This window comes from Globicephala melas, chromosome 19, assembly GCF_963455315.2.
Source record: "Globicephala melas chromosome 19, mGloMel1.2, whole genome shotgun sequence".
Lineage (NCBI taxonomy): Eukaryota > Metazoa > Chordata > Mammalia > Artiodactyla > Delphinidae > Globicephala > Globicephala melas.
This window is the reverse complement of record NC_083332.1, coordinates 10,071,638-10,086,455: the sequence shown is the minus strand read 5'-3', so window position 1 is coordinate 10,086,455 and position 14,818 is coordinate 10,071,638. Positions and strand designations below refer to the sequence as shown.

Genomic DNA, 14,818 nt, shown 5'->3' with positions numbered 1-14,818 from the left:
GGAAGCCCCTAAGCGTACCCCGTTAGACAGGGGGCGGGGCGCGAGGACAACCTCTGGTGTAAAGGGGCGTGGCTAGAACACTAAGGGGCGGGGTTTGAACGCTAAGAGAAGGCAAAGATAGAATTCTGGGACAGGGGGGCGGTGACCAAAGAAACCTGGGAGGGGCGGACAGAGAATCCTGAGGAGCAGCGGGTGTAGGTAGAATCCTACGACAGGGAGGGAGAGGAATGCTGGGGGGCGGGGCGGGAGTGGAATCCCAGGAGGGGGCGGGGTCAGACCAGCATGAGGGGGCGTGGCCCGAGCCTAAGAGCGGCTCGGTGCCCGGGGGAAGAAGGGGGTGGGTCCTGTGACGTCAGCGAGTCCGAAGCCAGAAAGAAGCCGGGGGCCGGGGGCGCTGAGCCGGGAGAACCGGACCGCGAGAGCAGAGACGGGAGAGCAGAGCGCGGCGGGAGCCAGCCGGGAGCCGAAGCCACTCAGGCACCTGCGCGTCTGCCCAACCGATCGGCGCACGCAGAGTGGCCTGCAGGTCCCCGCCCGGGCCCAGTCCCTCCCCGGGCCCCCCATGGCCCGGGACGCAGCCCTCCCGCCGTCGAAATTGTCGCCGCTGAAGCTGCCTCTACTGCCATTGCTGCTGCTACTGCTCCGGGAAACCGGTGAGAGACCGCAGGCGCCTCCCCGCCGCGCGCGAACCCATCCCCTTCCCTACCCCCAGCAGGAGGGTGGCGATGATGAGGCGAGACCACCCCCCTTTCCTTCACCCAGAGTTGGGAGTCTGAGGCCCGGGGAGAATTGAGGGCAGGGAGCCAGATGCCGAGGTCCTCGAGAGGGGCGGGGAGCTCGGACTTTGGGTCCCTTAGAGGGCCAAGAGTGATAATTCGGGCGACCTGGGGAAGGGCCTGCGAGCTCCAACCCCGAGCCCGAGAGTGCTAAAGGCTCTGACTCCTGGGTCCCAGAAAAATTAGGGGCTGAGGGCTCTATCTCTTGGGTCCCAGGAAGAATGAAGGCTAGGGGCTCTGTCTACTGGGGTCCTGGTAGAATTGGGGTCAGGAAGGGCTCAAACTTGTGGGTTCCAGACTGTGAGCACGGGGCTCTGTCTCCTGGGTCCCAGACAGAATTGGGGGGAGGGGAGGGCAAAAGGCCCTGTCTCCTGGGCTCCAGATTTAATTGTGGGCATTGGAATGTCTCCTGAGATTCAGACATAAATGTGGGCAGAAACCCTGACTCTTGGGTTATAGATATAATTAAGGGCCGGAGGCCCTGTCTGGAAGCTGGAGGCTCGGTCGGCTGTGTCCCAGGTAGATTAAGGAGGCCGAGTCCCGCCGGCTGGGACACTTCCCTTTCCTTGAGAGCCGTCGGCGGGGCATCCCTGGGGAAGTTTTCCGGGTTTCACTTTCGCCGAGCCAGGGCAAGGCGGGGGCGGGCGCTCTCCTGGCTCCCGGTTCCGGACTCCCGGTTTCGGGACCTTATCTTTCCTCTAGTCGCGCCTTTGTCCTAGGAGCCGCAGCGGGAGGTGGACGCGAAGAGATGCCGCCCTAATCCGCTGTCTCTCCCTCTGCTCGGCCCACCCCCCGCCTCCCGTTTCCCCCACCTCCCGTAGGGGAGGGGTGCAGCCCCGGGAGAGGGAGGGGATGGGAGGAAGCAGGTGAAGGAGGCTCTGGCCCCGCCCCTTTGCAGGTGACCCGGCTGTTTATTCCCAGCTAGAAATTCAGGATACTGGAGTTTCCCAAAGGTTTGCCAGAAACTACGGAGGGAGCTTGCGGGACCCCTGGTCTTTTTTTCCCAGCATGTGTCTGAATTGTCTCCCAGCTTTGACCCAGAACTTTGTACTGACTCTTCCATCGCCTGCCTCTCCCTCTGTGTCAGAAATAGGGAGATAAAGTCAGAACCTGCCACCTCTGTGAGAATGCTCAGAATCCACCCGTCCTTGGGCCAGACATTGACTTGGTGCGTGATCTCATGGAAGGCTCTTGATCACCCTGGGAGACAGGTCCAGTTCCTGTTCCCATTTTGCAGATGACGAAACAGAGGCTTAGAAAGGGCAAGCCACTTTCCCAGGGTCCACAGCCAGTCTGCAGACTTCAGAGCCTTTCTTGCCTCTGCCCCGCCTGGTGGGCTTCAGAAAGTGTTTCTGAGCCTCCATTTCCTCCTTTGGAAAACTGAGATAATTCCTTCCCTGCGGGGCCATTGGAGGAATCTAGAGGTCCCACTAGTCCCCGGGGGGGGGGGGCGGGGAAGCTCTTAGCACCTGAGGAGGAGGTCTTCCCCTTTCCTGACCCTCCATCCTTGTGCCTTTTCTCTCTGCTCTCCCTCCCCTCCTTCCCTCACTTTCTCTCCCCGCTTCCTCTCTCCATTTCTCACCCTCTCCCTCTGCTCCTCTGGCTCTCTAATCTCTCTCCAAGCTCTTTCTCTCCTCCTTTCTTGCCCTCTCTCTCCCCTTTCCATCCATCTCTGTTTCCCTGTCCCTGGCTCCTCTGCCTTCCCCCTCCTTGGCCTCCACGGAATGAGGGTGCACCACCTGGGCTTCCTGCTGTGGCTGCCCTCCCCAGTCCTCCCAGCTTTCACTGCTCATCCATGTCAGCCAGGCAGCCCCACGGTAGCGGAGGGGGATGGGAGGACAGGGGACTGCCCGCCTGCTGTCTCTTCTTGTTAAGGAAGGGGGACTGGACAGGGGAGAAGTAAGGGTGGGTCTGCTCACATCCTAGGGGGAGGAGAGGGGAGAGAGGGATACAGGGAGAGGCTGGAGATAAAGGGATGGGGACAGAAGCCAATAGAGGGAGGGCATCAGAAACAAATTTAGGGATGGGGTCAGAGACACATACAGGAATGGAACCGAGAGATGGGGGAATGAAATGCAGCCACAGGGATGGGGCAGTGTGGGAGTGGGAGCGGGGGGAAAGGGAGGTGGAAGGACATCTGGATAAAGGCAGGAACAGCATAAAGAGAGAGACAGACGTTTGGTGACAGGCAGGGGGCCCAAAAGACCCCAGCCAGTCAGTGACGGTGATGCCATGACCCAAGGAGGTCGGGGCACAGGCGACCCTCAAGGCCAGCAGTGTGTGGGGGCCACGGGGAGTGGTGGACACGGAAGGGACAGGGAGTTGGGCACTCTGGCCAGCTCCCCCGCCTCCGCCAGGGATGCTGTTACATTTTTAATGTCCCGGTGATGCTGAGAAATGGAGCAGGAGGGGGAGGAGAAGAGGGGACCCAGTAAGATGGCCCAGCAAAGAGAAAGTGTGTCACAGGTGTGGAGAGACATGCAGAGATGGGGAGACCCAGGAGGCAGAGAGAGCTGAGGGTCAGAGACACCGAGAAACGGCGGCCCTGAGACATGGAGACCAGAAACCTGAAGAGATTAGGGACCCCAGGAATGGGTGCAGGGAGCCAGATTCCAGAGACTAGGAGACCCAGACCTCAGATGTTGGGGATACAGAAGAAAAAGAAGATGAGAACAGCTAGGATTTTTTTGGCCTGGTGAAAGTGATCTGAAATTGATTGTGGTAATGGAGGCACAAATCTATGAATTTACTAAAAGCCATTGAGCTGGACACTTTATTTTTGTTTAGTTATTTATTCATTTTTGGCTGCATTTGGGTCTTCATTGATGCATGCGGGCTTTCTCTAGTTGTGGTGAGCGGGGGCTACTCTTTGTTGAGGTGCACGGGCTTCTCATTGCGGTGGCTTCTCTTGTTGCGGAGCACAGGCTCTAGGCATACGGTCTTCAGTAGCTGTGGCACTCGGGCTCAGTAGTTGTGGCTTGCGGGCTCTAGAGCACAGGCTCAGTAGTTGTGGTGCCTGGGCTTAGTTGCTCCACGGCATGTGAGATCTTCCCGGACCAGGGCTCAAACCCGTGTCCTCAGCATTGGCAGGCAGATTCTTAACCACTGTGCCACCAGGGAAGTCCCAAGCTGGTCACTTTAAAAGGGGGAATCGTATGGTATGGGAATTGTATCCCAATAAAGCAGTTAGAGAGAAAGACAGACAGACACACACACACACAGAGCAGAGACCAGGGACTCCTGGGAGACACAGCGGGGGGCAGACTCGGAACCCTAAGAATCAGAGACAGAGACACAAGAGATCAAAGAGACAGGACCTGCAGGAGGAGGAGGCCAGAGTCTCAGAGACAGAAATGTTTTGGTGTAAACTCTACGCTGGGCAGATCGGTGGGAGTGGGGTTCTGTCTGAGGGTCTTGACCAGGAAGAGATTCACCCCCAGAAGTATCAGACCCCACAGGAGAAACCTTCAGGGGGGTCAAGCCCCTGCAGAAAGGCAGGGAAATCTCAGACCAGGGAGGGAAGGGGTCCCCCGAGGTGAGTGATGACCACGATCAGAGAGGTGGGCTGGGGGAGGGAAATGCAGGGAATGCATTTCCTGGGGGAGGGAAGTGCCGAAATGCAGGCCCAGACAGACAGCCCCATATCCTGGCTACCGCTGCGCACGCCCTCCTCAGACCGGCTCCTGGATGTCTGCTGTGAGGGTGGGCACTGTGATTAATGCAGTCAATTAATTGGCAAGGTAGCTGAGGCAGCAGCTGAGGCCAGCGCTCCAAGCACACCGGCCTTCAAGGACCTGCTGGAGTCTGCTGCACCCCATGGTGAGAGGGCAGGTCATGATGTGTTATTGGTCTGGAGGGCGTGAGACAAGCCTGGAGGAGCCAGCCAGGAAGGGACCCAGGAGTCCGGGCCCCCAGCCCCTTCCTCTCTGCCTTGATTTCCCTTCCCCAGATCTCAGGGTCTCAGGCTATAAGTTTCTGCACGCCCCCAGATGTTTCCCCTGGGCTCACACAATGCCCTGGGCAGCCCCGACTCTGCCACCATAGGAAGCCTGCATCCCACGGCCCAGGCAGAGGAAGCGTGTCTGGGGACCCAGCTGACACCTCATGAAGCTGTCACCAGCCTGGCTGGCCAAGGGAAGCTGAGGGAGGGCGATGTTCCCATGGCCACACTCTCCTCTGCTGTGGTGCTGGTCACGTCCTGGCCAAGGTCAGGGCACAATCACCTGCCCAGCAGCGTGCTGGACACTAGGGTCCGAACTCCAGGCCAGCCTTCCTCCTGGCATCATTTCTCCTGCTTCTGCCTGAAACGCAAAACATCTGGGCATCAGCCCACACTAACCCCGTCCCCCTCACCCCCACAGCCAGTCAGCTTCTGTGTCCCAACCATTCCAACTTCTGAATGTGTTTCCAATCTGGTTCATCCTCCATCCCCACAACCCTGACCCCTGAAGCCCGACCCACTCCATTCTGAGGGATTTTTCTAAAGCACAAACCAAACCCTGTCCCTCCACCTGCCTATAACTCTCTGTGGCTCCCCAGTGCCCCCAAGAAAAAGCCCAAACTCTAACTCAGCCTCAGCCTGTATGATCTAGTGCACTGCTGCTTCCCCGTCTTCACCTTTATCGAGCTCTTACAGTGTGCCAGGCACTGTTCTAGGCTCTGGGGATACAGCAGTGAGCAAGACAGACAAAGATCCCTGCCCCCGGCACTGATGTTCTAGTGGGGAAGAGACATCAGCTGCTATGAGGAAATTGAAGCAGGGTCAGTGGAGCTCCTGTTCTCATCATTAAGGTGGTCAGGGAATGCCCCAGAGCAAAGATCCAAAGGGAGGGAGGGAAAGGGAAGTGTTCCAGGATGAGAGAACAGCAAGTGCAAAGGCCCGGAGGTGGGACTTGCCTGGCATGTCTGAGGAACAGCGAGGAGGATGGTGTGGCTGGAGCAGGGTGAACCAAGGGGAGAGGGTGAGAGATGAGGTCAGAAAGAGGATGAGCACAGGTCACGCAGGGCCTTGTGGGCCGCTGTAAAGACTTGAGCTTTTCTCTGAGTGAGGAGAGAGCCACAGCAGGGACCTGATCTGCTGTAGCTTCTCTGGCTGTGTGTGGGAACAGACTTCAGGGGCAACGGCAACCCTCCCTGGGGGGATGACCCAGGGGAGAGATGCCACTGGCTTAGACCAGGATACAGGCAATGCAGGGATCAGACCTGGTCCGCTTTGCAGATATATTTTGAAGATGGAGCCGACAGGATTTCCTGATGGATTGCATGGGTGGCGCGGAGTGGGGGGCGATGGTGAGAGAAAGAGAGGAGTCAGGGATGACTCCAAAGCTTCCGTCCTGAACCTTTTACTGAAGTGGAAATACCTAATAAATGGGCCATTAACCCCACAGGGGCTGAACCATCCTATTCATTCATTCAGAATGAGACACTTAGAATAAGGATTGTAGAGCCATGGGATTTTTTTTTTTTTTTTTTTGGCTGCACCGGGTCTTTTTTGCAGCATGTGGGATCTTAGTTTTGGGGCATGCATTGCAGGATCTAGTTCCCCAACCAGGGATCGAACCCCAGCCCCCTGCATTGGCGCTGAGTCTTACCCACTGGACCACCAGGGAAGTCCAAGCCATGGGATTTTAGAACCTCATTCATTCTGCAAATATTAAGCATCTACTAGAAGCCAGTCTCTGTTGCAGATACTGAGGGTGAGCAAAGCCAGGCAAAGAATTCCTGCTCTCAGAGAGCCAAGAAGGTCATGAAACTCTGCTGTGTGAGATGGAGAGAAAGTGAGGTGCAGGGTGAGGGAACGAGGGCCAGCTAGTTGGAGAGAGGAGGGCTGTGTGGCCATCGGGGACAGAGTACTGGTGATGAAAGAACTTGCTGAGAACCTTGCCCCACAAGAAGCTAAACGTGGGTTTTTAAAATTTAATTTTTATTTATTTATTTATTTTCGGCTGCACCACTTGACTTGCCAACCAGGGACTGAACCTGCGCCCTCCGCAGTGAAAGCACAGAGTCCTAGCCACTGGACCGCCAGGGAATTCCTAAAAGTGGGTGTTTTTTTTTTAATCCTCTGAAGCAGCCAGGGCCACTCTAGATGCAGGAGGGCAGCCTCCCTCAGAAGAGCGGATTGAACCCAGGTCACAGCAGTGAAAGTGCCGAGTCCTAACCACTGGACCGCCAGAGAACTCCCCAGAAGAAGACAGGTATCTTGCAGCCACAGTGACTTCCTTAGGACAGGAAATCTGAGTCCCAGAAGGGACCCAGCGACCCAAAGAGGGGTGTGGGGCTCTGTGGGCTATAGCTTGGCTTCCCTTGGCAAGGGTCTCCTCCTCCAGGAAGCTCTCCTGCCTCTCCCCTCGGCTGGGTCAGGCCCCTGCTCTAGGTTCTCCCCCTCCCCCCCAGCGCCACCCCTTCAGTTTTTCCAGCGAAGTGCTTGGTGATCACTGTCTGTACAATGTCTGTCTCCCCTCCTGAATGTAAGCTCCTAGAGGACAAGCAAGTGATTTGTCCTGACACATCTGTGGTACCTGCCCCCAGAACAGAGTTTGATATTTATTCAACAGGTTTTTTTTTCTTAACAGTATTGATTGAGCACCTACTATAACCAGGCCCTGGTGTAGGCTCTGGGGATACAGTAGGAAACAAGACAGGCAAATCCCTGTCCTCAGGGGCTGACCCTCTAGCACCCAGGGCCTGCGGGTTGAGTCACTGTTTTTTGCCCACTGGTTGGCATAGTCTGGGAAAGAATAACTGGTGGGAAGGTTCCTACCATTCATGCCCTTGAAGTTCTAAATCTTCGCTTTAGGGACTTCCCTGGTGGTGCAGTGGTTAAGAATCCGCCTGCCAATGCAGGGGACACAGGTTCAAGCCCTGGTCCGGGAAGATCTCACATGCCGCGGAGCAACTAAGCCCGTGCGCCACAACTACTGAGCCCATGTGCTGCAACTACTGAAGCCCGCGCGCCTAGAGCCAGTGCTCCGCAACAAGAGAAGCCACCGCAATGAGAAGCCTATGCACCGCAACGAAGAGTAGCCTCCTCTCGCCACAACTAGAGAAAGCCCGTGCGCAGCAACAAAGACCCAATGCAGCCAAAAATAAATATAAAATAAGCTTAATAAATAAATAAATAAATAAAATCTTCACTTTAGCCAAGTCCTTCTCCAAGTGAAGAACCCTTAATGGCTCCCACTTACCTCAAGAAGAAAACTTAAGCTCTTGGCCCTGCCCTACTTTGCTTCTGCAGCTCACACTGGCCTGGGTTTTTCCCTGACGGAGTGCCCTTCCCTCCTCACCCAGCTAGAAAGGGGCATAGCCTTTGGGAACCCTTGTCCCATACTCAGTGCCTTTGGGGGCCATGTGGGTTCCTGGCACCTTGAGGGAAGGGGGTGGCCCTTCCTCAGCTCCACCTAACTGTTGCCACCAGAGCCTCATATCCTGATTTTTGTCTGGATTCGACCTTTAATCTCCAGACCCTTCTGTGGTGCTAATTCACTTCTGGAACAATGTTATGTGGGCCAAAATTAACTATGTGGGAGAGCCGGATTTGGCCTGCAGCGGATGGCTGGCCGCCTCTGCTTGACTCCCCCGCCCTGCCAGCCCTTTGAGGATCTTACAGGAGAAAATCATTGTAACGGAATTGTCACAAGGGACCCTGCAGGGCTGCTTAAACATCCCCATTTCACAGATGGAGGAAATTAGGCTCGAGACAAGGTCCCCACCTGGAAAGGGACAGAGCCAGCTGGAAGCCCCCAGCCAGGTGCTCCGGGGGCCCACACATGACACTCTGCAGTTTGGTCCCGCCGCAGAGGAGGAGCCCATCTTCCAAGGTGGCACCCTTGGGTTTGAGTTGCAAGATATACGTGGGGCTTCCACGAGATGACGTCTGTGTCACACAATGGCCTTCACTGATGACTTGTTTTGAGAAGTGCTTGGGACGGGTCCTGCCCAAGGGGCTGCCTTCTGCTGGGGACCCTCTCACTAGGGGCCCCTGTTAATTTTCCCTGGGTTCCTGTGTGAGGCCAGCGGTGGCACACGCTCCTCCCCTCACATCTGGAGACAGCTGGGCATGGGCCTTGCCTTGAGGCTGGGTGTCGAGGGCTACTTGTAATTACACTTACCTGGCTATGTTTATTTACCAAGCACTGATCTTGTGTTTCCGGCGACCCTGTGTGCCAAGTACTCTACAAACATCCTTTAATCCTTAAACGGCAATCCCTAGGAGATGGGCACCATTATTACCCTCCTTTTACAGCCGAGGAAACTGAGGCACAGAGAGGTTAAATGACTTGCCCAATGTCACACAGTCAGTAAGTTGCCGAGCCAGGATTCAAACCCAGGCACTCTGCCCTCAGTCACCATGCTGTACTGCCTTACACAGCAGAGAAACATTCATCTTTATTCTGGTTTTTATTTTTTTTATTATTTATTTTTGGCTGCGCTGGGTCTTCGTTGCTGTGTGCGGGCTTTTTCTAGTTGCTGTGCGTGGGCTTCTCATTGCGTTGGCTTCTCTTGTTGCGGAGCACGGGCTCCAGGTGCACGGGCTTCAGTAGTTGTGGCTCACGGGCTCCAGAGCACAGGTTGAGCAGTTGTGGCGCACGGGCTTAGTTGCTCCGTGGCATGTGGGATCTTCCCGGACCAGGGCTCGAACCTGTGTCCCCTGCGTCGGCAGACGGATTCCCAACCACTGCACCACCAAGGAAGCCCCAGATTTTTTTTTTTGGTCACGCCGCGTGGCATGCGGGATCTTAGTTCCCTGACCAGGAATCGAACCCGTACCCCCTGCAGTGGAGGCACAGAGTCTTAACCACTGGACCACCAGGGAAGTCCCCTTTATTCCAGTTTTTATTAACAATCAGAAAACAAAAGATAAGCTGGGAAATAAAAGCCATACGTTCAGACAAAAACTGGTACGCAAATGCTCACAGCAGCTTTATTCATAATTGCCAAAAGGTGAAAACAACTCAAATGTCCATGAACTGATGAACGGATAAACACAATGTGGTCAATGCATACAATGGAATATTACTGAGCCATAAAAAGGAACAAGGCACTGACCCATGTTACAGCGTGGGTGCACCTTGAAGACATTATGCCAAGTGAAAGAAACCAGACACAAAGGCCACATGTTGTATGATTTGATTTATGCAAAATGTCCACAAGAAGAGAATCTACAGAGACAGAAAATAGACTAGTGATTGCTAGGGGATGGGAGGAGGGGGAAGGGGAGGGACTGTTTAATGGGTACAGGGATTTCTTTGGGGGATTTTAAAAATGTCCTAAACTTGATTTTGGCGATGGTTGCACAACTCTTGTGAATATATGAAAAGCCATTGAATCGTACTTTATTTATTTATTAGTCTAACTTTAAATAAAATATACATAAGATATAGACATTTATTTATTTACATACTTATTTTGGTTGTGCCAGGTCTTAGCTGCGGCACGCGGACTTAGTTGCAGCATGTGAACTCTTAGTTGCGGCATGCGTGCGGGATCTAGTTCCCTGACCAGGGATCAAACCCAGGCCCCCTGCATCAGGAGCACGGAGTCTTACCCACTGGACCACTAGGGAAGTCCCTGAATTGTACATTTTTTCTTTTCTTTCCTTTTTTTTTTTTTTTTTAGCGGTACGCGGGCCTCTCACTGTTGTGGCCTCTGCCGTTGCGGAGCACAGGCTCCGGACGCGCAGGCTCAGCGGCCATGGCTCACGGACCCAGCCGCTCCGCGGCATGTGGGATCTTCCCGGACCGGGGCATGAACCCGTGTCCCCTGCATCGGCAGGCGGACTCTCAACCACTGCGCCACCAGGGAAGCCCTGAATTGTACATTTTTAATGGGAGAGTGGGAATTATATCTCAGCAAGGCTGTTTTCAAAAAAATAGGCACAGCAACTACTGAGCCCGCGTGCTGCAACTACTGAAGCCCCGCGCGCCTGGAGCCCGTGCTCTGCAACAAGAGAAGCCGCAGCAATGAGAAGCCCGCATGCATCAGTGAAGACCCAACGCAGCCAAAAAATAAATAAAAATTAAAAAAAAAAAAGGCACAGAGGGCTGTAGGTTTTATAGAAAGGTGAGAGAAAGTATTATTCCTAGGTAGGAAAAAAAATGAAAACTGTCCTCACACTTTGAATTTTTTTTTAATTTCTTTTGGGATAGATTCAGGTTTTTGTTATTTTTGGAGGATTCTTTTTTCCCTCCAAACATTTGATAATGAAAAGTTTCGAACACACATGTGTAAGTTGGAAGAATGACCCAGCAGCCTCCCTCATCCTCTGCCCCTAGACTTGACAAAGGGTCACATTTTGCCACGTTTGACTTCGTGACTTTATCGTTTTTGTTGTTGTTGTTTATCATCTCCTTCTCCTTCTCCTTCTCCTTCTCCTTCTTCTCCGCGCAGCTTGTGGGATCTTAGTTCCCAGACTAGGGACTGAACCCAGGCCCTCGGCAGTGAGATCGCAGAGTCCTAACCACTGGACCGCCAGGGAAGTCCCATCCGCCATTTATCTTCTAAGAAAAAGGAATACTACATAAAATAGATAACCAGCAAGGACCTATTGTATAGCACAGGGAACTATACTCAATATTTTGTAAAACCTATAAAGGAAAAGAATCTGAAAAAGAATATACAATACACATATATGTATTGAGAGATATATATAAACTGAATCACTGTGCTGTACACCTGAAACTAACACATTGTAAATCAACTATACTTCAATAAAATAAAAATAAAATAGGGAATTCCCTGGCGGTCCAGTGGTTAGGACTCCAGGCTTTCACTGCCATGGCCTGGGTTCAATCCCTGGTGGGGGAAATAAGATACCGCAAGCTATGCAGCACGGCATAAAATTAAATTAAATTAAATTAAATTAAAGAAAAAATTTTTAACTTTAAAGGAATACTACATAACCACAATTTAATCATCACACCTAAGATCATGAATGGTAATTCCATAATCATATGTCATCTAGCCTGGACACAAATGTCCCTAGTTTTCCTCAAACTCTTTCTGGCTGGCCTTTTGGGAATTGGGATTTCATAAAGATTCCTGCATCGCATTGCGGGTCTGCATTTCAGGGGGCGGCCCCTCAGTGATGGCCCGGCCTGGCCCGGAGGTGTCTGGGTCCTTCACTAACCCGACCTCTCTCTCTCGTCTCTCCGCAGGAGCCCAGGATGTGCGAGTTCGGGCTGCAGCCGAGGTGCGGGGCCAGCTGGGGGACACCGTAGAGTTGCCGTGCCACCTGCTGCTCCCAGCGCCTGAAATCCGAGTGTCACAGGTGACGTGGCTGCGCCTGGACGCGCCTGAGGGTAACCAGAACGTGGCTATCTTCCACCCCCAGTATGGTCCCAGCTTCCCCAGCCCGAAGCCTGGCAAGGAGCGGCTGTCCTTCGTCAATGCCGGGCAGAGCACCGGGGCCGGGCAAGGCACAGAGCTGGAGGTGCGGGACGCCACACTGGCCCTCCGGGGGCTGACGGTGGAGGACGAGGGCAACTACACCTGCGAGTTTGCCACCTTCCCCCGGGGCACCAGTCGGGGAGTGACCTGGCTCAGAGTCATAGGTGAGCAGGGTGGGGGGCAGGGCTGCAACGAAGTGGGAGGGTCGGGGATGCAATGCACGAGAGCCCCTCAGCGGTCTGTTTCTCCTCTTTAGCTGTGATATCGACCTTGTCCGTGATCTTCAGCCAATGGGCAGCTGAAGCACCTACTGTTTGCCACACGCTGTTCTGCAAGTTGGAGAGACAGCCGGCAACATGTGTTCAGCAAATTGAGTACCTACTCTGTGCCAGGCACTATGCTAGGCTCTAGGGATAAAGCAGTGAGGAAGACAGCACTCCCTGCCCTCCTGGAGCTTATACTCCAAACAAAGGAGTAGATAACATCCATAAGAAAAATAAGAGTGAGTCAGGTGGTTATAGGTGCTTCAGAAGTTGGAAGGGAGCAGGTTACAATTGTAAGCGAGGGTGGTCTGGTGCTAACCCATAACCCAAACTAGGAGGTGAAGGAGCCCTGCAGGTCTAGGAAGAGGGTTTCAGGCAGTGGGAATAGCAAGTGCAAAGGCCCTGAGGCAGGGCACACCTGGGGAAGAGCAGGGAAGTCAGTGTGGCTGGAGATGCATGAATGGAGGAAAGTAGAAGGAGACAAGGTCAAGGAGGTGATGGGGGAGCACAGATCACAGCCTCACGGACCACGTGAAGATTTTGGCTTTTGCCTTGAAGAGAACAAGAGCTACAGGAAATTCTGAACAGAAGAGGGATGCGATCTGGCTTGGGTTTTCACAGGCTCCTTCTGGCTATGTGGTTGGTGAGGGTGGAGGCTGGGAGACCACTAAGGAGGTGACGGCATATGTCCAGGTGGGAGGTGATGGCATCTAGACCAAGATGGAGGCAGTGGGGGTGATGAGAAGAGATTGGATTATGGAAATATTTTAGAGGTAAAGCCAGAGAACAATCAATTTGGCAAACAAAGGAAACACCAGGATGTTGCAATACTCAGAGTGAGGGCCCCAGTGGACTCATTTAGATAGAATGGTCAGCAAAAGCCTCTTCGTCGAGTCCCAAAGTGTGAGCAGGAGCCACCCCCAGGGACACGTCCACGGGCAGAGGAATGAAGGCACAAGCAGAGGGAACAGCCTACGCACATGCTGGGACATGAGAGCCAGCTTGGCATGTCCTAGAGAGGAGGCTGGTGGGGTTGGTGGCAAGGGCTTGAGTGACCCTCAACAAGGCAAGAAAACAGACAGGGTCATGACGATTGCATGGGCCTCGTAGACAGAGGCCAGGTGGCTCGACTTCATCTGAATTTTTTTTTTTTTTTTTCTGCTACGCCGCTCAGCTTCCAGGATCTTAGTTCCCCGACCAGGGATTGAACCCCCACCTTCGGCAGTGAAAGCTTGGAGTCCTAACCACTGGACCACCAGGGAATCCCCTTTATCTGAAATATTATTTGGAGCCATCAGAGGGTTTCAAATCATAAGAACATCCTGACAAGGCTTTTGAAATTGCTTAAAAAAAAATGACTGGCTGCTGTGTGTGGGCCATCAGAAGGGTAGACGAAGGTAGAGGGAAGCAAGGAGACCAGGTGAGAGGAGGCATTGGCTTGGAAGGGGGAAGAAGCAGGAGGGGAGGGGAGGGGAATAAAAAGAGAAGTGGAAATAATCACATTTTTAAGAGACAGAAGGTGCTTGTTCGTGAATTAAGGGAGGAGGAGAATCAAGAACTCCCAGCCGTCTGGTCCAGCAGGAAGGTGACCCGCACAACCACTTAGCGAAATGGGGAAGACTTAGGGAAGGCGTCTTTTTGAAGATGCTATTTCTTGCTAAATCTAGGCAATCCCCTGGGATCCCATCGTCCCCCGGCAACTCCACAGAAGCCACGTCACTCTGGACACTTAAGTCCCCCCCTCTCAGCCCCAGAGAGTTGGGGAAGTGTACCGTGTACTGTCCCTCAGTACACACTTCCCTTCCCAAGGTGCCCCAAAACCACAGTTGTTTCACAAAAAGCACAGCTGTTCTCCCCGCTCATCCGTCACAAAGGTCTCTCTTCTGCAATCATTTGTTCTATTCAAGAGATGCATAGAGAGCGCCTACCGCGCACCAGGTGCCTGCAAGGGTGCAGAACAGAACAGTGAAGCCTCCGCTTTCTTGGGGAGTCAGATGTCAGGGAAGTTTCCTTGAGGAAGTGAGGCTGGGATCTGGAGGAGGAGGAAGAACAAGACAAGGAGAAGGGAGGCCAGAGCACTCCAGGCAGTGCAAGTCGCTAAGACCCTGCAGTGGGTGGGAGCAGGGATGGGGTGGGTGTGCCTGGAGCTGTCATAGGACTGATGGGAGGGTGATCAGGGAGGATGTGAGCAGGCCCATCAGACTTTGGCGGTCAGGAGAGAATGCAGGAAGGATAGGAAAGGAGAGGAAGGCAGTACCACGTTGAGAAGCTCAGGACATATCCAGGTGGAGAGATCCAGGAGGCAGCTAGAGATGCTTCCTGGATCTCTCCACCTGGTGGAGAACTCAGGTGTCTGGTTATGGGCACACATTAGTAACTGTGGGTTGTCAT

General features: G+C 53.7%; 1 protein-coding gene across 2 annotated transcripts in view; it reads left to right on the top strand.

Annotated features, from left to right (window-relative positions):
- Positions 1-343: 343 nt before the first annotated feature.
- The window catches only part of NECTIN2 (nectin cell adhesion molecule 2), a 28,450-nt gene continuing 13,975 nt past the window's right edge, over positions 344-14,818 (top strand). For both annotated transcript variants that reach the window (XM_030873972.2, XM_030873975.2), the window contains exons 1-2: positions 344-653; positions 11,933-12,328. In XM_030873972.2, the coding sequence (XP_030729832.1) occupies positions 563-653; positions 11,933-12,328 (487 nt within the window). In that variant the 5' untranslated portion in view covers positions 344-562. The remainder of the gene's footprint in view (positions 654-11,932; positions 12,329-14,818) is intronic.